We start from the raw sequence: 24,880 nt of genomic DNA, 5'->3' as shown, positions 1-24,880 counted from the left end.
CCTTGGTTTGCCAGTCCCGCATGCCCTCTTTTTTAAACTTCTGCTCAAGAATTTGTTTGGCCTCTTCAACTAACCCGATTCAATATGGTGGGTACTCAAACATTTACAACGCCACTAAATCTATCGTAATCGGCGCTTTTTAACCAACCGTAAGGGTATTTAGGTCTGTAATAGTAACATGTTGGATGTATTATACAATCACATTGACATATTGAGTTGGAATGCCGTTCCTGGCAGTTTTTATGAACAATTTAATGTAGAGTGTTCCCCGACATGTTAACGGAAGAAGCAGTACGCTGGCATTTGGCTGTCCATGAACAACCTCGTTTTCCATATCTTGATTTGATTAAAATCAGTAGAGAACTGGCAGTGCCTTCAATGTTGCACAATCATCCGATGTGTGTTGGGTGGTGTTGCACCTAGGTTTAAGCTGTGTGTAAAGGAATTGAATTTCATTCGTGATACTGATAAGCAGAACTGGTTAATTGGCTAACTAACGGTACCTTATTGCCAAATCTAGCTACCGGTAGTTATTTATCCATATACAGTACTAGCCTGCTAGTTATGATTAATCACTGGTGTAACTAGTCATGACTTCCATTTACTAGCCAGGTACCTCGCTAGTTAGCCAGTATACACAAAGTTGCAACCCAGATAACTAGTAACGTTACAAGTAGTAACGTTATTGGGCTAGCTAGTTACGATTTTGCATTTCTGGTTAGTAAGCTAAATGTAGGTTGCATGTCAGCCGTGGGGATACTGAAACCTACAATTTCAGCAGCTTCTGTACTTTAATTTCTTACATTAAACCCTGTATCGAAAGTGGCTATGGTGTTGATTTAAGTGGCCAGGTCATTGATAGTACAAGGAAAAGTGAAATGAGAGCCTTTCCCGTGTTTGATGGGTCCTCAATCCCAACTGAACCCTGGTTCTCTCAGACATTTTAAATGTGTAGAATTTGGGCCATTCTAAGTATTCGGGAAAGTGAAAGTAATTTGTACAACTTTACAACAGGGACGAGTCAGGACTAAGACGGTGAAAAAGGCCGCCCGGGTCATCATTGAGAAGTACTACACCAGGCTGGGAAATGACTTCCACACCAACAAGAGGGTGTGCGAGGAGATCGCAATCATCCCCAGCAAGAAGCTGCGCAACAAGATAGCTGGGTGAGTCTTTCTTTAGACATTAGACATATGGTCTATGTTTAGAGCATAGAAGGAGACCAAGTGAGCAGTGTTTCTCAACCATTTATCTTGGTGGCACCACTGGCCTTTTGAACAGATTCAATCTTTAGACCAGTGACTTTGAAGAAGTCAGATTTGGCTGTATGTAGTCTTTTAAAAGGATGACCGTAACTTGTCATTTGATCACACCATGGTAGTGTTTCTGGGTAAGTGGGCATTTTGTGTATGTGAATGAGATGGGGTGGCATGTACATAAACATGATTAAGGTGGTTGTGTTTGAGATGGATTGTTTAGGGGTTTCCCCTTTGTACTGAGATCTTTATGGATGCTATGGGATGAGGCACTATCACATTGAACTATAAATACATACATACATACATACATACATACATACATACATACATACATACACACCCCATACTGTCATCAGGACACCAACACCACTGAGATGCATAACATGACATAAAATTATTTTACATTGCTCTTCCCCTTTTAATTTGTTGTGTTGAATGACTCATGTTTAGACATTGCTTGAACTTCAGACTGTTTCCACGGTTACCCCATGGATATTCAGTCTTGATTAAATCTGCCTGAAAAAGACTCAGGAGTCTCTACAAGCCAGAATGTTGAATACAATTATCTTTACACTTTACCGGTTGTCTGTGCTGTTGGTCTTTTTGACAGTAGGAGGTGGAGATGGGGTATCCACAGAAAAGTGTTTGTCTGACTTTTTGCTGCACCTATAGGTTTTGTCGCTTGTTTTTTTCAATCTCCTGACGCATTGTACTTGATACACAATATGTAAATGATAGCCGAATGTAACCTGAACGTAGTTGACCAAAGCACATTTCCTCTCCATCTGTTGGAACTGTTTGTGAAATTTGCCAGCTGATTGTGTGGGACCACGTTCGGTTCGTCTCGGCCATATTGTGCAAGTGTTTTTCACATGCGAAAAACAGATAAACAGACCAGTGTACTGAAGGTTGGGTTGATGACGATTCCCCTTGGATATTTTGTCTGATTGGGAGATAAAATCAGCAGACAACAGGTAAAGTTGAAATTAAGTTTGTTCATAGGACTTGTAGTAGGACTGTTCGGTAATGCTGAGCCTACATGATAGAGATGAGAGTAAGTATTTCTCTCTTGGATTCTAAAAGAAGCTAGTCTATGCTGTGTTTTGTGGCTAGTGTTGCCTATGGATTGAATTTGAGCTTATGTCAACATAAAGCATATTGGTCAACCCCGAAGTAGCTCATTCATTACATTTGTTAATTTAATTAACATTGACTATGCTGCAGTTCAATCAGGTTGGAGTTCAACACTACTTGTAATAGCATGGGTGAATCACAGCCAGTCTGCTGCACTGGCTTGGAGGAACAGACTCATTCATTCTATCATATCCCTGACCGAGCTAATTATTGCTAGTTCGCCACTTAAAACCCTGTATCGAAAGTGATTATGGCATGACTGTTGCCATAGTCATTGATAGTACAGGAACAGTGATTTTTGAAAGCTTTTCCCGTGTTTGTTGGCATACCTGTTCCTGTCAAACCCTGTATCTTTCAAACATCTTCTACGTCCGCAACAATCTGAACTTGTGTGAAACCTCATTCTCATGTTAGGCTAGTTTTTAGTGATCTTGCAATTTAAAAAAACTGGTGTGATCCAATGCTGTGACAATTGTGAAGTTGAATGTGAATGAACTGGATTCTTGATTGTGCACTCAGGTATGTGACCCATCTCATGAAGCGCATCCAGAGGGGCCCCGTCAGAGGCATCTCCATCAAGCTCCAGGAGGAGGAGAGGGAGAGGAGGGACAACTACGTCCCAGAGGCAAGTGTGCCCCCACCCACACAGGGCTTAAAAATAACTTTAGATTTACAAAAATCTACCAACCACAGTTCATACCAGCCAAAATATATTTTTGTGCCAATATTGCCCCCCCCCCCAAAAGAAAAAAATAAACATGAAATTGCTTTGCTTTGCTTTTTTTTTTTTTTTTTACATATGTTTTGTGGTATATTGCTGAACTTAATATTCTGTGACCTTTTAACCAAAATATCAGACACATTTTCAACTGCCCCTTTAAGGTTACCATGGTAATGGGGCCATCAGTCATGTGCCTGTGAGAACCTCACTAGTAGAGGCAGACAATGTCTCTTTGCTAGCTGTAGAAGCAAACTCAAACATTGACAAGCAACCTAGCTTGAGAAACCAGCACACTGCTCTTGCTTGTATCAATACTCATTATTAAGCTTTACGTATCGGCCTTCAAGCTCTGGCGAAGGCCTTGAGGCCGATACGTAAAGCATAATAAAGAGCAGTGATACTAGCAAGAGTGGGTTTGTTCTTTTTTCTCATCCTATTAAATTGTTAAAGGTCTAACACCATGGGCCAAAAAGGTGCTGTATGACGCAATGAGCCTCTTTACACAATATACTGAACCAAAATATAAACAAAACATGCAAAAATTAAGTAAGTCAATTGAAATAAATTAATTGGGCCCTAATCTATGGATTTCATATGACTGGTAATACAGTTGGGCACAGATACCTTTAAAAAAAAAAGTAGGGGCGTGGAACAGAAAACCAGTCAGTATCTGGTGTGACCACTATTTGCCTCGTGCATTGCGACATCTCCTTCGCATAAAGTCAATCAGGCTGTTGATTGTGGAATGTTGTCCCAATCCTCTTTAATGGCTGTGTGTAGTTTCTGGATATTCGCGAGAACTGGAACACACTGTTTCACAGGTTGATCCAGAGCATCCCAAACATGCGCAATGGGTGACACATCTGATTAGTATGCAGGCCATGGAAGAACTGGGACATTTTCAGCTTCCATGAATTGTATACAGATCCTTACGACATGGGGTTGTGCATTATCATGCTGAAACATGAGGTAAATGTGGCAGATGAATGGTACAACAATGGGCCTCAGGATCTCATCGCGGTACCGCTGTGCATTCACATTGCCATCAATTAAAATGCAATCGTGTTTGTTGTCCGTAGCTTATGCCTGCCCATAGCCTCAACGCCACCATTGTGCACTCTGTTCACAACATTAACATCAGCAAATCTCTTGCACACACAACGCCATACACGTGGTCTGCGGTTCTGAGGCAGGTTGGACGTACTACCAAATTCTCTATAACAACGTTGGAGGCAGCTTATTGTAGAGAAATCAACATTCAATTCTCTGGCAACAGCTCTGGTGGACATTCCTGCAGTCAGCATGCCAATTGCACACTACCTCAACTTGAGACGTCTGTGGCATTGTGCTGTGACAAAACAGCACATTTTTAGTGGCCTTTTATTGTCCCCAGCACAAGGTGCACCTGTGCAATGAGAATGCTGTTTAATCAGCTTCTTGATATGCTACACCTGTCGGGTGGATGGATTGTCTTGGCAGAAGAGAACTGCTCTCAAACTGGGATGTAACCAAATTTGTGCCCAAAATTTGAAAGAAATAAGCTTTTTGTGCGTATGAAAGATTTCTGGTATACTTAAGCTCATGAAACATGGGACCAACACTTTACATGTTGTGTTTATATTTGTGTTCAGTGTAACATTCATTCATTATCACTGGTATTGACAATGGAAGGCTGCTAGTCTCTGATCCAATATTTTGTACAGTATCTCCTGCCGTTGTGGCCTTGAAGTAAAATACTGCACCGATAGGCTACTGTATAAAACAGGGATCAAATGGCTAAGGTGGGTGAGGTAGCTAACTAAGATGTTCATCTATTTGTAAGGTTCAAATATTGTATTCACTTCTTGACAGCATTGGAGTTACTTGTCAATTAGGCAATTCTAAGAATATATTTTTTTTTACTTGGTCAGAATTACATGGCTAGTATTGAATAGAGGAGAATTCTAACCAATTTTGAGCGCTGCGTCATTATTTTACCTGCTGCGTAAATGTCTCGCTCTCCTCTGTCAATGGCCCACTGGCACACGGAGGTGATGCATACACAATGAATGACCAGGATTTTCATTAGCTATAACTGGGCAAATAACTCACTAACTCGCAATGAATATCAACAAATGTGCACACGCGGCTAGGCTCGCTTTGATCTCAAAAACGCATCTTGCGAATGACTACATGATTGAAAGAATGCTTGTGCCTGTCAATGCAGGTCTACAATAATTGCATCCAGTTTGATGTTTGATATTTCTGTTTTTACATGTTTTTTTCAGCCAACTTAAATCTATATTCTTCTTGTCTGACTTTTATTTTTTTTCCCCGGGCAAGTGGACAAGCGTTAATGTCAAGCCCTGATAGCTATGCATGCTTCTACTTTGCCTAGGCACCATAAGATGCATTCTCATAAACTGCTTTTAGTCATCAACAATCGCCTTGCGCTGCTGCCATTGGGAATCTTAAGTCTATAGTTGGGATAGGATGTGACACCTTTTGATTCAAATCTGAAATTCTTTTTGATTTGCCCGGTATCGAAAGTGACTATGGCATGACTGTTGCCATTAAAAGTTCAGGAATAGTGATCTTGAAAGCTTTTCCCGTGTTTGTTGGAATACCTGTTCCTGTCAAACCCTGTATATTAAAAAATAAAAATAAATGTGTTAAGACTGCAAACCTTGTCCCAGGCAGCCAGTAACTGCTGTATGCCCTGTTGAATTGGTGTCATGTGGCAGTGTTGCCTGTTTAACATGCACACTATTAATACATTATTTTGTGGACAGCGCTGACATGCCATTAGCGCAGTAACTAAATCTTTGTTTTTGTTTCCAGGTGTCTGCACTCGACCAGGAGATAATCGAGGTCGACCCAGACACCAAGGAGATGCTCAAGCTACTGGTAAGTCCATTACAGGCAGCTACGTTTGGTGTCTTAATGATGAATATATGTGCAGCGTGAAGATGACACCTTGGTTTTAACCCTGTATAAAAAGTGACAATGGCATGATTGTTGCCATAGTCATTGATCGTACAAGAACCATGACTGAGATTTTCCCATGATTGTTGGAATACCAGTACCTGTCAAACCCTGCATCTTTAAAATATCTTCCACGTCCTCCTCAGTCTTAACTTCAGGGTGAAACTACTCGGCGTTACGAGACCAGTCTTCTGCAATTTACATTGTTAGCATTAACCTGTTGTGTATTCTGGTGGTAACTTGTTGGTGAAATTAGATTTTTATCTTCCTCCAGGACTTTGGCAGTTTGTCGAACCTGCAAGTCACCCAGCCAACTGTCGGAATGAACTTCAAGACACCAAGAGGAGTCTAGGCATTTGTCATATCGCTTAATAATAAAATGAAAAAGTACACAAAAAGCAGTGTTTCCTAGTGGTGTTGCTGTTTAGAACATGGATGGGCAACTCAAGGGCTGGATTGGTGTCACAATTTTGCCCCAGTTAACGCACCTGACTCCAATAATCCACTAATCATGATCTTCAGTTTAGAATGCAATTAGTTTAATCAGATGTGTTAGCTAGGTATGGGGAGAAAGTGACACCACTCTGGCCCCAGAGCACTGGAGTTACCCATTCCTGGTTAAGAACAAGTAGAAACGCATGAGTGCACACTCCAGGATAATTGGTATTTTAGACATTTTCAGAAAGGGGAAAGCAATAATCATGCTATGTGGGAAAATGTGAATTGGATATATGTGTTTAGTCCTTGTTAATGTGCTTGTTTCAATTGGCCGACCTGTCATTGCAGGCTTTGTGCAATAAGGTTGGGTTCCAGTATTACTCATTCACTGCTACAGCAGCATTGTGAAGTGAGATTAACATAACTTTACATTTGAGAGCTCTTGAGTTAGTACTGTGCACAGTACTGTTAAAATCTTTGTAGGGTTTTGGATTGAGTGGATTAGAACAAACATTCCATTTGACCCATGAAGTTTAAAACTCATTTCCCTCTATGATCAAATGGCATCTTTACATTTTGCACATCCACTTATGTGAATATTGAAAGACCTGATTATATTCCATTATTTACAATTATGTGTTAATAGAAAAACATGACTAAGTAGTTTTAGATCAATGAAGTTTGTGCATTTTCACTTGGTTCTTCAGGTAGAAGACCTATTGTAAACCCTCTAGAATTCAATGACCCCTGAAAATAATAGCTAGGTAAACATATTACACTCAAACATAGTATAATGGGAAGCTAGGGTGACATCTGCACACTTCAGTCAACCATCTAGAGAAAATCACTCAAAAATGTGTCTACTACTAAGATAGAAGACAACTGACTAGTAGCCATACCACCTTCTATCCCACTGCTGACTTACCTCTGAAGCTTAACAGGTTTGGACTTGCTCAATCCATGGATGAGAGATCAAATAGAAGTGGTGTTAGAAGGCCAGTAGGGGTGACTCTTTCCTCTGGTCACTTTGTTTTTATTTTTGCAGATGTGTCTATATGACAGTCTTCAAGCACAGATAAAAGGCCCCATTTCATGCTACATCCCTTTTTTTGCATGGGCTGTGATGAATAGCGTACCCTGGTGTCCACTGGCAGGTTATGGGTCTGGTGAAGTGATGTGGATTTGAAAGGGGTGCACCAGGCCAATCAGTAGAGATTGAGAAAGGGGGGGGGGGGTTATCAGACCATATCTGAAATGACAGACACAAACCACAATACCCTTGGGATCTGGTTTTCATTTCCCATCTGCACCCTATTGGAACTATATTTTATAGCAAATACCAGGTAATCACTAAGAATATATGACATGGTAAAATGGTTATTACACAGTTAAAGTAACCTATTTTATACTTTATTTTTAGGTATTCAATAACACAAGCACCACTGGTAGCAGGTAGAACTGCAGTGATATAGATATTGGACTGTTCAATGTATTATGATCTCTCACAGCTGGCTACGACCGGGAGACCCATGGGTTGGCGCACAATTGGCCCAGCGTCGTCCGGCTTAGGGGAGGGTTTGGCCGGCAGGGATGTCCTTGTCCTATCGCGCTCTAGCAACTCCTGTGGCGGGCCAGGCGCAGTGCACGCTGACACAGGTCGCCAGGTGCATGGTGTTTCCTCCGACACATTGGTGCGGCTGGCTTCTGGGTTAAGGGGGCATTGTGTCAAGATTGGGTTGTGTTTCAGAGGACACAACTCTCGACCTTCGCCTCTCCCGAGTCTGTACGGGAGTTGCAGTGATGAGACAAGACTGTAACTACCAATTGGATACCATGAAATTGGGGAGAAAACAGGGTAAAAAAGTAGTACTATGATTAGGATATACAGTATTTTTCATCTTTGCATAGGGCAGATTATCAATTTGAGTCATAAGTACTTAACTTAAACTGATAAAATCATGCATTGACGTGCAGTAAAAAATCTGAGTTATTTAAAGTTAGGATTCGACATCATGTAATCTCGTCTCAACAAGCGCATCAAGAATGAAAGCCAAATCTTATTTTCCAGTTCTGTGTGCCCGGGGCACAATAAAAATGGGTTTTCCACTATTCAGTGCTGTGAAACCTCCTGCTATAAATATCCATCAAAGAGGGGCAAGTAAAAGGGTTTAAAGTCCTCCCCTTGTTCCTCTGCCAATTTCCGCCAGGCTGTTGGCCACAATTTGCTTCCCGCTTGTCTTCTTTTGAAGTCTGTTTAGCGCTGCCTACATAGCCCATCTTCAAAACTCACTGTGCTCACACCCCATCCCCATTTCCCCAACACACCCACTATCCTCCAACAGCTTCCATCCTTAATCTCCTCTGTGTTGTAAAAAAGTTTAGAAAATGAGCCAGATTACCAGGAAAATCTCACAGAAAATTATTGCTTTACCTATTCTGAATCAAGCAGTAGTGATTGAGGAGGACCAATGCCACTGCCAGATGAGAGGACTTCAATAACACCAACTGACCCAATCAATCTCAATTCATCCCCAGGAACAGAAATTCACCTCCGTACAACCGAAATCAATCCCATTGACTTCCTCCATCGATCAAAACAAGGTCTCTTATCAATTAAGACACTCATTAAATGTTTGTCTCCTAATTACTTTTCGGTTGTGCTTTAATGTTACATTTAGTTTGCTATAGAGTTTGCTACAAAGTTGAGCTCACCTCTAATCTTAATGAAACTTGACATGCTTGTAAACTATCAAGGATTACAAAGGGAAACCCAGACGATGAGCTAAATGCCTTCTATGCTCATGTCAAGGCAATCAACACTGAACCATGCATGAGAACACCAGCTGTTCCGGACGACTGTGTGATCTCTCTCCATAGCCGATGTAAGTAAGACTTTAAACAGGTTAACATTAGCAAGGCCATAGGGCTAGAGGGAATACCAGGACGTGTACTGAACAGCTGGAAAATGTCTTCACTGGAATGAATGTTCAACCTATCCCTGACCCGGTTTGTAATACCAACTTGTTTTAAGCAGACCACCCCGAACGCCAAGGTAACCTGCCTAAATGACTATCGCCCCATAGCGCTCACATCCATAGCCATGAAATGCTTTGAAAGGCTGGTCATGGCTCACATCAACACCATCATCCAAAACACACTGGACCCACTCCAATTTGCATACCACCCAACAGATCCACAGATGACACAATCTCTATTGCACTGCACACTGCCCCCACCCACCTGGACAAAAGGAATACCTATGTAAGACTGTTCTTCATTGACTACAGCTGAGCACCCCTCCATGCGCATCACCATGCTCAGGACCCTGGGACTGAACACCTCCCTCTGCAACTGGATCCTGGACTTCCTGACGGACCGCCCCCAGGTGATGAGGGTAGGCAACAACACATCCGCCATGCTGACCATCAACATAAGGGCCTCTCAGATCCTCAAATGGTTCTACAGCACCATTGAGAGCATCTTAATTGGCTGCATCATCGCTTGGTAACTACAAGGAACAGTAACTTACAGTAACGACAAGGCACCCGATGGCAAGGTGCTACAGAGGGTGGTGAGTACGGCCCAGTACATCACCGGGGCCAAGCTTCCTGCCACCCAGGACCTCAGAGGAAAACAAGGCTGCTAATCAAATGGATTGACCTTCTTCAAGCTGCTTGTTGATCATTGCTAGACAGACATTTTCAAGTCTTGCCATAGATTTTCACGTCAATTTTGAGTCAATTGTACCTAGGCCACTCAAGAATATTCAATGTCGTCTTCGTAAGCAACTCCAGTGTAGATTTGGCCTTTTGTTTTAGGTCATTGTCCTGCTGAAAGGTGAATTCGTCTCCCAGTGTCTAGTCCGTTTCATTTGATCCTATTCTGACAAGCATAACTATTTTTTTATTTATTTTACCTTTATTTAACTACGCAAGTAAAAATTCTTATTTTCAATGACAGCCGAGGAACAGTGGGTTAACTGCCAGGGGCAGAACGACAGATTTGGTACTCGAGTGGTACTCAAACAAAACGCTTTCTATTCAGGACAAAAAAGTGAATTTCTTTGGTAAATGTTTTGCAGTATTACTTAATTGTTTTGGAATATTTTTAGTCTGTTCAGGCTTCCAAATTTTCACTATCAGGTTAGTATTGTGGAGGAACTACATTTTTTTAACCTTTATTTAGCTAGTGAAATTAGTTAAGAACAAATTCATATTTACAATGACGACCTACGGGAGGAACAGTGCCTTGTTCAGAAATACATATTTTTACCTTCTCAGCTTGGGGATTCAATCCAGCAGTCTTTCAGTTACTGGCCCAACCATGAGGCTACCTGCCGCAACAACAAGGTTGTTGAGCCATCCTCAGCTTTCTCATATCCCAACCATTAAACTCTGTAAATGTTTTAAAATCACTGTTGGCCTCATGGTGAAATCCCTGACCAGTTAAGAACAAATTCTTATTTACAATGACGGCCTACCCTGGCTAAATCCTAACCCAGACAACGCTGGACCAATTGTGCGCCACCCTATGGGACTCCCAATCACAGCCGGATGTGATACAACCATGAATCGAACCAGGGTCTGTAATGATACTTTCAGCACTGAAATGCAGTGCCTTAAACCGCTGCGCCACTCGGGAGACCCATATTGCAAGAAGGGTTATTCAGCTTCTGCTTTATTAAATGTTTTTACACATCTACCAATCAGGGACCTTCTTGCGAGACTGTGAAAAGCCTCCTTGGTCTTTGTGGTTGAATCTGTGCTTGAAATTCACTACTTGATTGAGGAACCTTACAGATAATTGTATGTGTGGGGTACAGAGATGGAGTAGTTTAAAAAAAATCATGTTATTAACCACTATTATTGACAACGGAATGAGTCCATGCAGCTTAATATGCAATTTGTTAAGCACATTTTTACTCCTGAACTTATTCAGGCTTGCCATAACACAGGGGTTGAATACTTATTGACTCAAGACATTTCATCTTTGAAAATATGACATTATGGGGTATTGTGTGTAGATCAGTGATACAGTGCCTTGCGAAAGTATTCGGCCCCCTTGAACTTTGCGACCTTTTGCCACATTTTAGGCTTCAAACATAAAGATATAAAACTGTATTTTTTTGTGAAGAATCAACAACAAGTGGGACACAATCATGAAGTGGAACGACATTTATCGGAAATTTCAAACTTTTTTAACAAATCAAAAACTGAAAAATTGGGCGTGCAAAATTATTCAGCCCCCTTAAGTTAATACTTTGTAGCGCCACCTTTTGCTGCGATTACAGCTGTAAGTCGCTTGGGGTATGTCTCTATCAGTTTTGCACATCGAGAGACTGAAATTTTTTCCCATTCCTCCTTGCAAAACAGCTCGAGCTCAGTGAGGTTGGATGGAGAGCATTTGTGAACAGCAGTTTTCAGTTCTTTCCACAGATTCTCGATTGGATTCAGGTCTGGACTTTGACTTGGCCATTCTAACACCTGGATATGTTTATTTTTTAACCATTCCATTGTAGATTTTGCTTTATGTTTTGGATCATTGTCTTGTTGGAAGACAAATCTCCATCCCAGTCTCAGGTCTTTTGCAGACTCCATCAGGTTTTCTTCTAGAATGGTCCTGTATTTGGCTCCATCCATCTTCCCATCAATTTTAACCATCTTCCCTGTCCCTGCTGAAGAAAAGCAGGCCCAAACCATGATGCTGCCACCACCATGTTTGACAGTGGGGATGGCGTTTTCAGGGTGATGAGCTGTGTCGCTTTTACGCCAAACATAACGTTTTGCATTGTTGCCAAAAAGTTCAATTTTGGTTTCATCTGACCAGAGCACCTTCTTCCACATGTTTGGTGTGTCTCCCAGGTGGCTTGTGGCAAACTTTAAACAACACTTTTTATGGATATCTTTAAGAAATGGCTTTCTTCTTGCCACTCTTCCATAAAGGCCAGATTTGTGCAATATACGACTGATTGTTGTCCTATGGACAGAGTCTCCCACCTCAGCTGTAGATCTCTGCAGTTCATCCAGAGTGATCATGGGCCTCTTGGCTGCATCTCTGATCAGTCTTCTCCTTGTATGAGCTGAAAGTTTAGAGGGACGGCCAGGTCTTGGTAGATTTGCAGTGGTCTGATACTCCTTCCATTTCAATATTATCGCTTGCACAGTGCTCCTTGGGATGTTTAAAGCTTGGGAAATCTTTTTGTATCCAAATCCGTCTTTAAACTTCTTCACAACAGTATCTCGGACCTGCCTGGTGTGTTCCTTGTTCTTCATGATGCTCTCTGCTCTTTTAACGGACCTCTGAGACTATCACAGTGCAGGTGCATTTATACGGAGACTTGATTACACACAGGTGGATTGTATTTATCATCATTAGTCATTTAGGTCAACATTGGATCATTCAGAGATCCTCACTGAACTTCTGGAGAGAGTTTGCTGCACTGAAAGTAACGGGGCTGAATAATTTTGCACGCCCAATTTTTCAGTTTTGATTTGTTAAAAAAGTTTGAAATATCCAATAAATGTCCATCCACTTCATTGTGTCCCACTTGTTGTTGATTTTCACAAAAAAATACAGTTTTATATCTTTATGTTTGAAGCCTGAAATGTGGCAAAAGGTCGCAAAGTTCAAGGGGGCCGAATACTTTCGCAAGGCACTGTACAATCTCAATTTAATACTGTTGGAGGAAATTATAGTTGAAATGATTAATAATGTATAAATTTCAATTAGAACCATCTATTCTAAATCTATTATGTATGGGCTCTTGGTTAAGCTGTTACTGAAAATGTAAGCAAAACGAATTAATTGTCTGTACCTCTCGGGAAGTTTAAGGGAGAGAGATGACGTATCTTTTCTGACAGATAAGAATGGTCCTTGATGTACCATTTGTGGAGGAGAAGATATCTTTTAGACAGATTGGAATGTCTGGTTTATGAGGGGAGTAGAAAACATCTCCGGACCTAAAAACACTGGGCTATTGTGAGAATCGGAGAGAGTGTGGGAAACTGATGTCATTTTCAGTTTATAACCTGTGGAAATATGTGTATGTAGTTAGTACTCTCTTGAAATAAACGCTGTTACCTTTGGCTTTTAAGACTGGTCTCAATCTACTTCATGCATAATTAATGAACTTACAACTCATTCATGAATTAGAATGAGTGAGAATTTGGTTTTGGCTACAAAACATACAGGAATTTAGAAATTCCACTATCAAATACATTTTCAATTCAGGCTGTAACACAACAACGTGGAAAAAAGTAAAGGGGTGTGAATACTTTGAAGGCCCTGTAAATACATATTATTATTCCACATTTTGTTGTGTTACAGCCCGAATTTAAAATGGATGAAACACATTATTTTCTCACCAATCTACAAAAAAATACCCCATAATAACAGTGATTTAAAAAATATTTATGTTAGCAAATGAAATACAGACATCTCATTTACGTAAGTATTCACACCCTTGAGTCGATACATGTTAGTCACCTTTGGCAGCGTTTAAAGTTGAGTCTTTCTGGGTAAGTATCTAAGAGCTTTCCACAACTGGAGTGCGCAACATTTGCCAATGAACCTTTTCAAAATTCTTCACGCTCTATGTCCAGATGAATCTCTGAAAAGATATATCACTGTTATTGAAAGGATTGTGGCAGATTAAAGACTTACAGAAATCTCTGGAACATGCTAACATCTCTGTTGACGAGTCTACAATACGTGAAACACTAAACAAGAATGGTGTTCATGTGAGGACACCACGGAAGAAGCCACTGCTGTCCAGAAAAAACATTGCTGCACATCTGACGTTTGCAAAAGTGCACCTGGATGTTCCACAGCGCTACTGGCAAAATATTCTGCGGACAGACGAATCTACAGTTCAGTTGTCTGGAATGAACGCACAGCACACCAACATCAAAACCTCATCCCAACTTGTTTTTGATGGTAGGACAGTCTGGTAAGCCTACATTATGATCAAATAGCCACATTAACCTCCATGGACACTGTTAAAACTATAACTTAAAGCAGGTTCACCCTCCGTGTTCACAGTAAACAAGAACTGGAAGTTGCTCAGAATTTTCACAACGTTCAAATTTGCGCTCAGCAGACCTGACATTTTCTCAGTGCTGCAAAAATGTTGAGGGAACATTGGTCATGAATACATGGAGTGAAGCCAATTGACATGAGCCTTCAGAAGCAGGATGATGAAATCAACCTCTACCAACACCTTTACTTGGAGACAATCGAGCCCCCTACATTACAGAGAAAAGCAGCAATATTTACAAATCATTAGACACAAACATCCAACCCTTCCTCCATCATTGGAGAACTCGGCTAATGGCACCCAGTATTCTGCTCTTTAATAAGAGTGCTCTCTAATCTACCGGACATGAGTGTGGCAGAGGTGTACTCCTGCCAGCGACTGCTCAAACTGGGCCAGTACTGCCAAGCCTTGGAGTTTGCAGATCGACGGGGAACTGTTGTACACAGTGGAGCCCAGCATGATGAGAGAGACCCAGGGAATGGAGCGCCTTCACGTGGCAAGCTGCTCGGTTTCCGACAGGGCTGAAGGCCCTTACTTGGGTCCTCTGGAGCTGAGCAGGTTGGGTAGTAACGGATTACTGTACATGTTGTTATCTGGACTATGTCATCAGATTTTAAAAATGTAACAACAATATAGCAGTCATCCTGTCACTTTTTTTGGTAAGCAGCTGCATAAAAGTAAATAGAAGGGCATTCAAAATAAAGGTTAATTCCTGCTGTGAATCAAAAATTCATCCACAGCCTGATTAAAAGTACAGGATTCAGGCAGACTGCCTTGTCCTGCTGTCACACCACAGGGGAGATAGAGTCATTGAGAATTCACTGCCATTTCCATTACCACAACTACAGCAATAAGATACAGAAATAAAGGGCGTCCCGAGTGGTGCAGTGGTCTAAGGCACTGCAAGCTGTGCCACTAGAGATTCTGGGTTTGTCCAGGCTCTGTCGCAGCCGGCCTCGACTGGGAGACCCATGGGGTAGCACACAATTGGCCTAGCGTCATCCGGGTTAGGGGAGGGTTTGGTCGGCAGGGACGTCCTTGACCCATTGCGCCCTAGCAACTTCTGTGACGGGCCGAGTGCAGTGCACTCTGACACGGTTGCCAGGTGGATGGTGTTTCCTGCAACACATTGGTGCGGCTGGCTTCTGGGTTAAGTGGGCATTGTGTTTCGGAGGATGCACGGCTCTCGACCTTTGCCTCTCCCGAGTCCCTACAGGAGCGAAGACTAACTACCAATTGGATACAACGAAAGGGGGGTAAAATAATGAGAAGAAAAACAGATACAGAAATAAATACTGGTACCTACATGAGGTCAAAAAAAATAAACAAAACATACACTGAGTATACAAAGCATTAACAACACCAGCTCTTTCCATGACACAAACTACCAGGTGAATCCAGGTGAAAGCTATGATCCCATATTGATGTCACTTGATACATCCACTTAAATCAGTAAAGATGAAGGGGAGGAGACAGGTTAAAGAAGGATTTGTAAGTCTTGAGACAAGTATTTTGTGTGTGCCATTCAGAGGGTGAATGGGCAAGACGAAAGATTTAAGTGCCTTTGAACAGGGTATGGTAATAGGTGCAACGGTTTGGTCAAGAACTGCAACACTGCTGGGTTTTTCGCGCGCAGCAGTTTTCTGTGTGTATCAAGAATGGTCCACCACTACCCAAAGGACATCCAGCCAAAAAGGAGCAACTCAATATTAGTAAGGTGTTCCTAATGTTTGGTATATTCATGTAGGTTTTAGGGGCAACAAATAGAATGCAGGGAAAACATTTTACTGGCAAAAGGATCTAAGCTATTTTCTAAAAGATTTAACTAACCAAATCAAATGTTATCAAATTTTAGTTGCCACATGCTTCGTGAACAGTGTAAACTAACAGTGAAATGTTTACTTACGGGCCTTTCCCAACAACGCAGAGAAAGAAAATAGAGAAATAACAGAAAAGTAAAACAAAGTAAAAAATAAAAGTAATAATAGATACATATGAGAAACGATAAGTTGGTTATATACAAGGGGTACCAGTGCAGAGTCGATGTGCAGGGGTAAGAGGTAATTGAGGTAGACAAAGTGACAGATCATAACAGTAGCAGCAGAGTATGTGATGAGTCAAAAAAGTTCGTGCAAATAGTGTCAATGCAGATAGTCCGGGTAGCTATTTGGTTAACTATTTAGCAGTCTTACACCGCCTCTGGATGAGCATTTTCCTATTTGCTTATTGCCCTATACAGCTCATTGAGTGTGGTCTTAGTGCCAGCATCGGTTTGTGGTGGTTAATAAACAGCTACGAAAAATATGGATGAAATGTCTTGGTAAATAATATGGTCTACAGCTTATCATGAGGTATTCTAACTCAGGCAAGCAGAACCTTGAGGCTAACTTAATATTTGAGATCGCCCACCAGCTGTTGTTAACAAAGTGACACACACCACCACCCCCCTTGTGCTTACCCGACGCTGCCGTTCTGTCTGCCGATGCATAGAGAAAAACAAGCTAGAATATTATCCACATACTTGTTCAGCCAGGTTTACAAGAAACAGGATATTACAGTTCTTCATGTCCTGTTGATAAGGTAGTTTTGAACGGAGCTCATCCAGTTTGTTCTCCAGTGATTGTACATTCGCCAATAGAACAGAGGGTTGAGGTGGATTATTAACTTGCCGCCATAGTTTCATCAGGGTACCTGCACATCGGCCTCTATATCTCTTTCTCTTCCGAGTGTCAGGATTAGGGCCTGGTCCGGGGTGGGTAGTATGTCCTGCGCCGCCGACTGATTGAAGTAGAACTCTTCATCCAAGTCGAGGTTAGCGATCGCTTTTCTGATGTCCAGAAGCTATTTTAGGTCATAGGAAACGGTGGCAGAAACATTATGTACAAAGAAAGTTAATATCAGCGGCAAAAAAACCCCACAAAATATCAGAATTGGACAGGAGCCCCTAAACGGACGCTATACATTCCAGTGACATTTCTACATACCGTGAGCTATCTCTTGCACTGAAGGTAGATGGGCTGAAAAGGTGGTAACTTAAGATAACTTTGTCAGTATGAACATGATACATCAATAGCAATCAAATAAGTAACCACACCTGAGGCAAGACTCATTGTGATTCATATGTTTATTTTTTATTTTAACTATCATAGTGCAAAAGATGATAAGCTAATTATTTCTGAGAAAAGAGAGAGGATGGCCTCCGTAAACAAGGGTTCTTTCAACATTTTGGGAATCATTTCAGACTCCTACACATTTCAAATAATTATAGAATGCTTCCATATAGGGCATGTCACATATTGTGTATTTATTGGTGTATGTATCTGCTGATGCAAACACATAGCTACAATCTTATTTTATCTGAACTGTTTTCCATAGATGTCTTAAAATCAACCAATACTGTAAAGGTGCATAGGACCAGGAATACAATGTCCTCCATGATGTCATCTAGAAGTCTCTTGCTTTAACCTGTCCAACACCTGCTCCGGGGTTAGTGACCCAGTCACTTTAATAATCTTCTCTCTGGATCTGGAGCCCTGCAGAGAGACATAAGGACATGATGCAGCATTTTAGTTTCAATTTAAAACTGTTCTGTTATGGGCAACACAGTAGGCTATATAAACAAACCTTGTCCAAAACGACTTCACTTCTCTTCAACTCAAGCACCTTGGAGAGATACCGCACAAGCTCCGCATTGGCCTCCCCATCTGTTGGCGGTGCGGCAATAGCGACACCTACTGCCTCTATAGACACATCTGGTAAAGATCATTTTTGTTTTTTAAAAATGACATAGCACAGCTACGTTAAATGTATTACACACAAAAAAATACACAAATAATGTGGGCACACAAATATGGGGCTAGCCCTCAATTAGTCTCCAAGTTGAGTTTCTATTGCCATCATTTTTCGCTATACAAAAAGAGTGCACCTGTAATTGCGTTCTGTTTAGATCCAGGCTTCGCGTGCACTGAAATTGTCACCACTCCGTTCTTGTTTCGAGCTACTGGCCCAGAAGGTGAAGGTTTCTCTGACGGCTTCTGTAGGCCTACAGTTTTATTCTGATGAAGAGAGAGGGACAACATTTTTACAGTACAGTAGTAAGTAGCCATTGGTCTGCATGAAAGTTAATTTGACTCAAACCTCTCCAGAGAGGACATATGAATAAAATAAAAAAATAGACCTCATTATGTCAAGATCACAACGTATTTATCTCATGATCACTACATAACAAAAGCTGTTTTGTTGAGATCACAAAATAATAAAATGTACCATGAATGATCTATTAATTTCTTCAGATGCATGATAACCACTTCATCAATCAGCCACAGGTTGATTACAATGCAGGGTATTTAAGCCCTGAACGATGCCTGACAGACAACCTCGTCTCCCAGTCTGCTTGCTGCCCCCAAGACTACAGCCAATCGCATGCAAGGAACAACGCAGCTAACTTGGCTAGTCTTTTGAGCTAACTAGTTAGCTAGGTAGTCTTGTTAGCAAGCTAGCAAGCTAGCTTGTTATCTATGATGGTTGTTAGCTTACGTAACTGATATATGTGTAATTATAAGTGACACTTCATGTTTTGTGTATAATATTTACACTCACAGTGGGTGAGCTTCATTCCTGACAGGCTGATCAGATTAAATTTCAGACTCAAAGGCTGATATCTAGATGCTTTAGGCTGTTTTATAGGTAAAGCTCATTGCAGGCAGATTAACTGTCAGCGCTTTATAGGCTGATGAATATAAACCAGAGCGAGTGACCTCTATTCCTGGCAGGCTGATCAGATTCAATCAGGATGCTGCCTTGTAGGCTGTTTTATTTGTAAGGATCCTTGCAGACAGCCTACAAGGCAGCATCCTGACTTGCCAGTCTCTGAGGCTGCTTTTGAATCTAATCAGACTGCCAGGAATTAACTCTTGATAATTTACATAATGCACTCTTTGCTAATCTTTCTGCAAGGAGCTTAACCTATGGAACAGCCAACAAGGTAGAATCCTGATTTACAGAGCATTCAGAAAGTATTCAGACCCATTTACTTTTTCCAAATGTTTACGTTAGACTTATTTTAAAATGGATTTAATATTTTTCCCCCTTTATCAATCTACACACAATACCTCATAATGACAAAGTAAGAATGGGTTTTTAGACATTTTTACAAATGTATACCAAATTTCTTTTTATTATATTTATGTAAGTATTCAGACCCTTTACTCAGTACTTTGTTGAAGCACCTTTGGCAGCGATTACAGCCTCAACTCTTCTTGGGTATGACGCTACAAGCTTGGCACACCTGTATTTGGGGAGTTTCTCCCATTCTTCTCTGCAGATCCTCTCACGCTCTGTCAGGCTGGAAGGGGAGTGTCGCTGCACAGCTATTTTCATGTCTCTCCAGAGATGTTTGATCGGATTCAAGTCCGGGCTCTGGCTGAGCCACTCAAGGATATTCAGAGACTTTTCCAGAAGCCACTCCTGCACTGTTTTGGCTGTGTGCTTAGGATCGTTGTCCTGTTGGAAGGTAAACCTTTGCCCCAGTCTGAGGCCCTGAGCGCTCTGGAGCAGGTTTCTATTGAGGATCTCTCTGTAATTTCCTCCATTCATCATTCCCTTGATCCTGACTAGTCTCCCAGTTCCTGCCACTGAAAAACATCCGCACAGCATGATTTTGCAACCACCATGCTTCCCCGTAGGCATGGTGCCAGGTTTCCTCCAGATGTGATGCTTGGCATTCAGGCCAAAGAGTTAAGTCTTGGTTTCATCAGACCAGAGAATCTTGTTCCTCATGTTCTGAGTCCTTTAGGTGTCTTTTGGCAAACTCCAAGTGGGCTGTCATGTGCACTTCACTGAGGAGTGGCTTCTGTCTGGCCACTCTACCATAAATGCCTGATTGGTGGAGTGCTGCAAAGATGATTGTCCTTCTGAAAGGTTCTCCCATCTCTAAAGAGGAACTCTGGAGCTCTTTCTGAGTGACAATCGAGTTCTTGGTCACCTCCCTGACCAAGGCCCTTCTCCCCCGATTGCTCAGCTGTAGGACGAGTCTTGGTAGTTTCAAACTTCTTCCATTTAAGAATGATGGAGGCCACTGTGATCTTGGGGACCTTCAATGCTGCAGAAATGTTTTGGTACCTTCCCCCATTTTCGCTTTGTTATTATGGGGTATTGTTGGTAGATTGATGAGGGAAAAAATATTTAATCAATTTTAGAATAAGGCTGTAATGTAACAAAATGTAGAAAAGGGATGGGGTCTGAATACTTTCCGAATTAACTGTATCAACCTCTCAGGCTGCTATTGAATCTGATCAGCCTGTCAGGAATGGAGCTCACCCACTCTGTAAATGTTAATATTTTCCATAAAAGTATCCCTTACAATTATACAAATCAGTTATGTAAGCTAACAACCAGCATAGATAACAAGCTAGCTAGCTAGCTAACAAGACTACCTAGCTAATTAGCTAGCTTGTTTGCTCACCCCATAAGACTAGCCAAGTTAGCTGCGTTGTTGCTTGCATGCGAAGCTGGAGCGGAGCGTGCCCAATTTTTAACTGGAGCGAGTTTCGAATTTCCCAAAGGCTGGAGTGTTGGACTTCTCGCCCGCTCCAGTAGGGCTCCAAGTAGTGCTCACTTCACAAGCTCAGGGCATGCCCCGCCCAGCATGCATTTGTAGTCTTCCTGTGTTCTGCTGTAGCCTCATGCTTGCTTTAGCTGCTGTCATGGAGCTCGCTAATTTTAATAAGGAAACTGTTAAAGCACACAGGTGCAAAATCAAGGTGACTTACAAAGATGAGGAGAGCCAAGAGCAAGACGGAATGCGGTGGCGTCGTGTCCACAACTAAATAATCATTGTGGAATCTGAAAATACATGCTTACAAGAAAGGAAGAAAGTGGGTAGCTAGCTAAGTGTGTTAAAGTATTTATGAATAAAAAAATCTGATCTCTTAAAAGTTTAGTTCATTTTCATTCTATTGTCTATACAATAGGACATCATTCATTTTGGCAGGGAGCGCGACCTGAACTCACAAACATCTGTCCCGAAGCACCATTGGACTGAGTCGATAACCTCCCTTATAAACCTGGGTCGCTACAGTATAGACATGATTTATTTTACCCTTATTTTACCAGGTAAATTGACTGAGAACACATTCTCATTTACATCAACAACCTGGGGAATAGTTACAGGGAATAGGAGGGGGGATGAATTAGCCAATTGTAAATTGGGCATGATCATATGACTGTGATGGTATGAGGGCCAGATTGGGAATTTAGCAGGACACTGGGGTTAACACCCTTACTCTTACAATAAGTGCCATGGGATCTTTAGTGACCACAGAGAGTCAGGACATCCGTTTGACGTCCCATCCGAAAGATAGAACCTTACACAGGGCAATGTCCCCAATCACTGCCCTGGGGCATTGGGATATATATTTTTAGACCAGAGGAAAGGGTGCCTTCTACTGGCCCTCCAACACCACTTCCAGCAGCATCTGGTCTTCCATCCACGAACAAACCTGCTTAACTTCAGAAGAAAGCCTGCAGTGGGATGCAGGGTGGTATGCTGCTGGCCAGTTTATGGACAGTATATGAATAGAAAAAGTGTGTAGCCTACAGTAGTTATATAGGATGAGCCTTATAGGCTCTCCATGGTCAATCTGTAATTGACGTGGCCGTACAGAATTTATTGCAATGCAGCCTCCATAGACTTTAAGGCTTTCATAGCTTAGTGGAGCAGAGCTATTGTGAAGGACGTTGTTAAAAGAAGTTAGTGTTTATACTGCACATACCACCCCGCCTACTGTCAGCCAAGCATGTCAATGCGGAGCTATACAGAGCCATCCGCAATGTTACAACATTTTAGAACGGAACAGAGTTTGATTTGGCCTCTGCATGCCCCAGAGGCTCCGTAATTGCGTCACAACCTCCATAGGAAGTCTCCGACCACATTTTCGGATCAAGCATAAAGTGGCTTTTACAATACAGTATATACATGTGTATACATGTGAAGTGGGTAAAACAGTATGGGTAGCAGTCTCTAAGGTGCAGGGTTGAGTAACGCAGGTGGTAGCCGGCTAGTAATAGTAACTAAATTCTGGGCTGGGCAGGGTACTGTACTGGGCGGAGGTTGTACTACACGGACATTGTTTTAGCACAGCCCTACCGTTTTGTCCTTTTTGGGCATGTTATGGTTTCCAGAGTAATTTCTTCTTGCTTCCAAAGGTCCCTCAAGCTGGTGTGATGATGAGGACAGTCTCCGATAGAAGTAGAGAGCCAGATGCTTTTGGATAAAGTTGCTCAAATGTAACACCTGAAATAATGTTGTCCGGGTTAAACGAAGAGAACGGGTTTGGGTGAACATCAAGGAATCTCAGTGACTTCAAACTATAGTGCTTTTATTTATTTTTTTTTTTTATCTCCAGTAACGTCAAGGCACAGCGGTCAGAAAATGTTAACAAAGCTACTGCACACAGTGCTGTCTGGGACCTATGTGAAGCTAGCCAGACTAAAGATTAGCAACAATAGTGTAATTTCCGGTTTGCTTTCAAAATAAAAGTCCCAATTGAAATAGTGGAATCATGCCATGTTTGGACTAGATAATACTTAACAAAGTCGGAATGTTGTTATATAAATTCAGTAAAATGCAATAATTAGTTAATTTGACACAAAAAAGTAAAAATCTTTTGAAATTTCACGGTGGATGTATTATACTTTAGAATTGCATTTGGGGCATGTGGAATATGTTGAGGGTTATGAATACTTTATGAAGGCACTGTACAGCCTAACCTATTAATTGTGCACTCATGAAATGGGATATCAGCCTACTCACTGACACTCGCAGAACACAACTGTGTAGAGTTTACACAAATATTAGCATTTCATGGGTGCACAATCCATAGATTAGGCTGTACAGTGCTTCATAAAGTATTCATAACCCTCAACATATTCCACATTTTTGTGTTACATGAGGATAGTGAAAACATGTTTTTAGAAATCTTAGATAGTTTATTGAAAATAAAGTGGCTCATTTACATAAGTATTCACATCCCTTTGGTAGCGATTACAGCAAGAGCTTTGCACACCTGGATTGTATAATATTTGCACATTATTCTTTAAAAAACATATTCAAGCTCTGTCGCTGATCATTGCTAGACAGCTATTTTCAAGTCTTGCCTTAGATCCTCAAGCTGATTTAAGTCAATTGTAACTAGGCTACTCAGAAACATTCAATGTCCTCTTGGTAAGCACCTCCAGTGTATATTTGGCCTTGTGTTTTAGGTTATTGTCCTGTCTGAAAGGTGAATTTGTTTCCCATTGTCTGTTGGAAAGCAAACTGAACTAGGTTTTCCTTTAGGACTTGTGTTTAGCTCTATTCCGTTACTTTTTATCCTATAAAACTCTCTATTCCTTGCCGATGACGAGCATACCCATAACATGAAGCAGCCACCACCACGCTTGAACATATTGTCGTGTCTTTACTATCATTAACTGAAGACTGATAGTTTTTATCAAAGATTCTCTGTAATTAGTTATTACGCGATTAGACTGATTAATCATGTAACCGTAATTACTAGGAAGTCAGGGCACCAAGGAAAAATATTCAGATTACAAAGTTATCATTTCCTAAAATAACTTTTCAGATATTTTATCTGATCAATTAGTCTTCGAATTAATTAATTATTTACTTTACCTCACGTTAGTCTCATTCCAAACGTTGTAAATGGTTGGTTATCTGCACGAACCCAGTCTTCACTATGAGTCATCCATACATCAATTGTCTTAAAGCATTTATTTATTACTAACTAAGTAATTCACAGAAATGCATAAACAAACAAACAAACAAGGTAAATGTGGTTAAATGAAATGATAGGAGAATGTGCCCTAGTGGGCTAAACTGGCATGGTGGCTTGTTAGACAAAAGGGGAAGTGGGGGTCGACTAAGAAGTCACTACAGAGTTAATAATTATAACAATTGAAATGCTAATCCTTTACACATGAACTCTCACTCATTCGGGAACAATTGCAATCAATATATATATTTACGCTCAGTGTGTCGTCTTGATCGCTGGTGAAAAGTTTGTTTCTTTTGTAGAATTGTCCGTCTCTCTCCCCCTCTCTCTCTCGGTTTTTGTTTAGAGGGGATTGTTCAGAGTGACATTCGTTATAGAATGGATGTTTCGGCGGTTGTCGTTCTTCGCATTCAATGATACCGTATTCCTAGCTGCAGACTAGTAATTAATATCAAAGACTTGTTCTTATTCTGTCGGTATCGATAGTCTAAGAGTTTAACCACGTGGTATGGTTAAAAGATTCAGCAATGGTCTACAACCTTTGTCCTCCTAATGG

The 24,880-nt window shown here is 41.3% G+C and overlaps 2 protein-coding genes and 2 non-coding genes across 4 annotated transcripts; 3 read left to right on the top strand and 1 right to left on the bottom strand.

Moving 5' to 3' along the window:
* On the top strand, positions 1-6,476 carry LOC135524261 (small ribosomal subunit protein eS17). The gene is made up of 5 exons (XM_064951645.1): positions 1-87; positions 1,015-1,166; positions 2,913-3,018; positions 5,935-6,000; positions 6,353-6,476. The coding sequence occupies exons 1-5, from the start codon at positions 85-87 to the stop codon at positions 6,428-6,430; spliced, it is 405 nt and encodes a 134-aa protein (XP_064807717.1). The 5' UTR covers positions 1-84; the 3' UTR covers positions 6,431-6,476.
* Positions 810-941, top strand: LOC135525370 (small nucleolar RNA SNORA71). The gene has a single exon (XR_010453140.1). It is a non-coding gene; the product is annotated as a small nucleolar RNA SNORA71 (small nucleolar RNA).
* On the top strand, positions 2,625-2,754 carry LOC135525369 (small nucleolar RNA SNORA71). Its single transcript, XR_010453139.1, has one exon. It is a non-coding gene; the product is annotated as a small nucleolar RNA SNORA71 (small nucleolar RNA).
* An 11,181-nt stretch (positions 6,477-17,657) lies between the features above and the next one.
* c31h15orf40 (chromosome 31 C15orf40 homolog) lies at positions 17,658-23,039 on the bottom strand. The gene is made up of 4 exons (XM_064951644.1): positions 22,698-23,039; positions 18,477-18,606; positions 18,176-18,303; positions 17,658-18,084 (listed from the first exon to the last, which is right to left on the bottom strand). The coding sequence occupies exons 1-4, from the start codon at positions 22,893-22,895 to the stop codon at positions 17,992-17,994; spliced, it is 549 nt and encodes a 182-aa protein (XP_064807716.1). The 5' UTR covers positions 22,896-23,039; the 3' UTR covers positions 17,658-17,991.
* Positions 23,040-24,880: the final 1,841 nt, after the last annotated feature.

Source organism: Oncorhynchus masou, chromosome 31 (assembly GCF_036934945.1).
Source record: "Oncorhynchus masou masou isolate Uvic2021 chromosome 31, UVic_Omas_1.1, whole genome shotgun sequence".
NCBI classification, from domain to species: Eukaryota; Metazoa; Chordata; class Actinopteri; order Salmoniformes; family Salmonidae; genus Oncorhynchus; species Oncorhynchus masou.
This window is presented reverse-complemented; position numbering and strand designations above follow the sequence as displayed.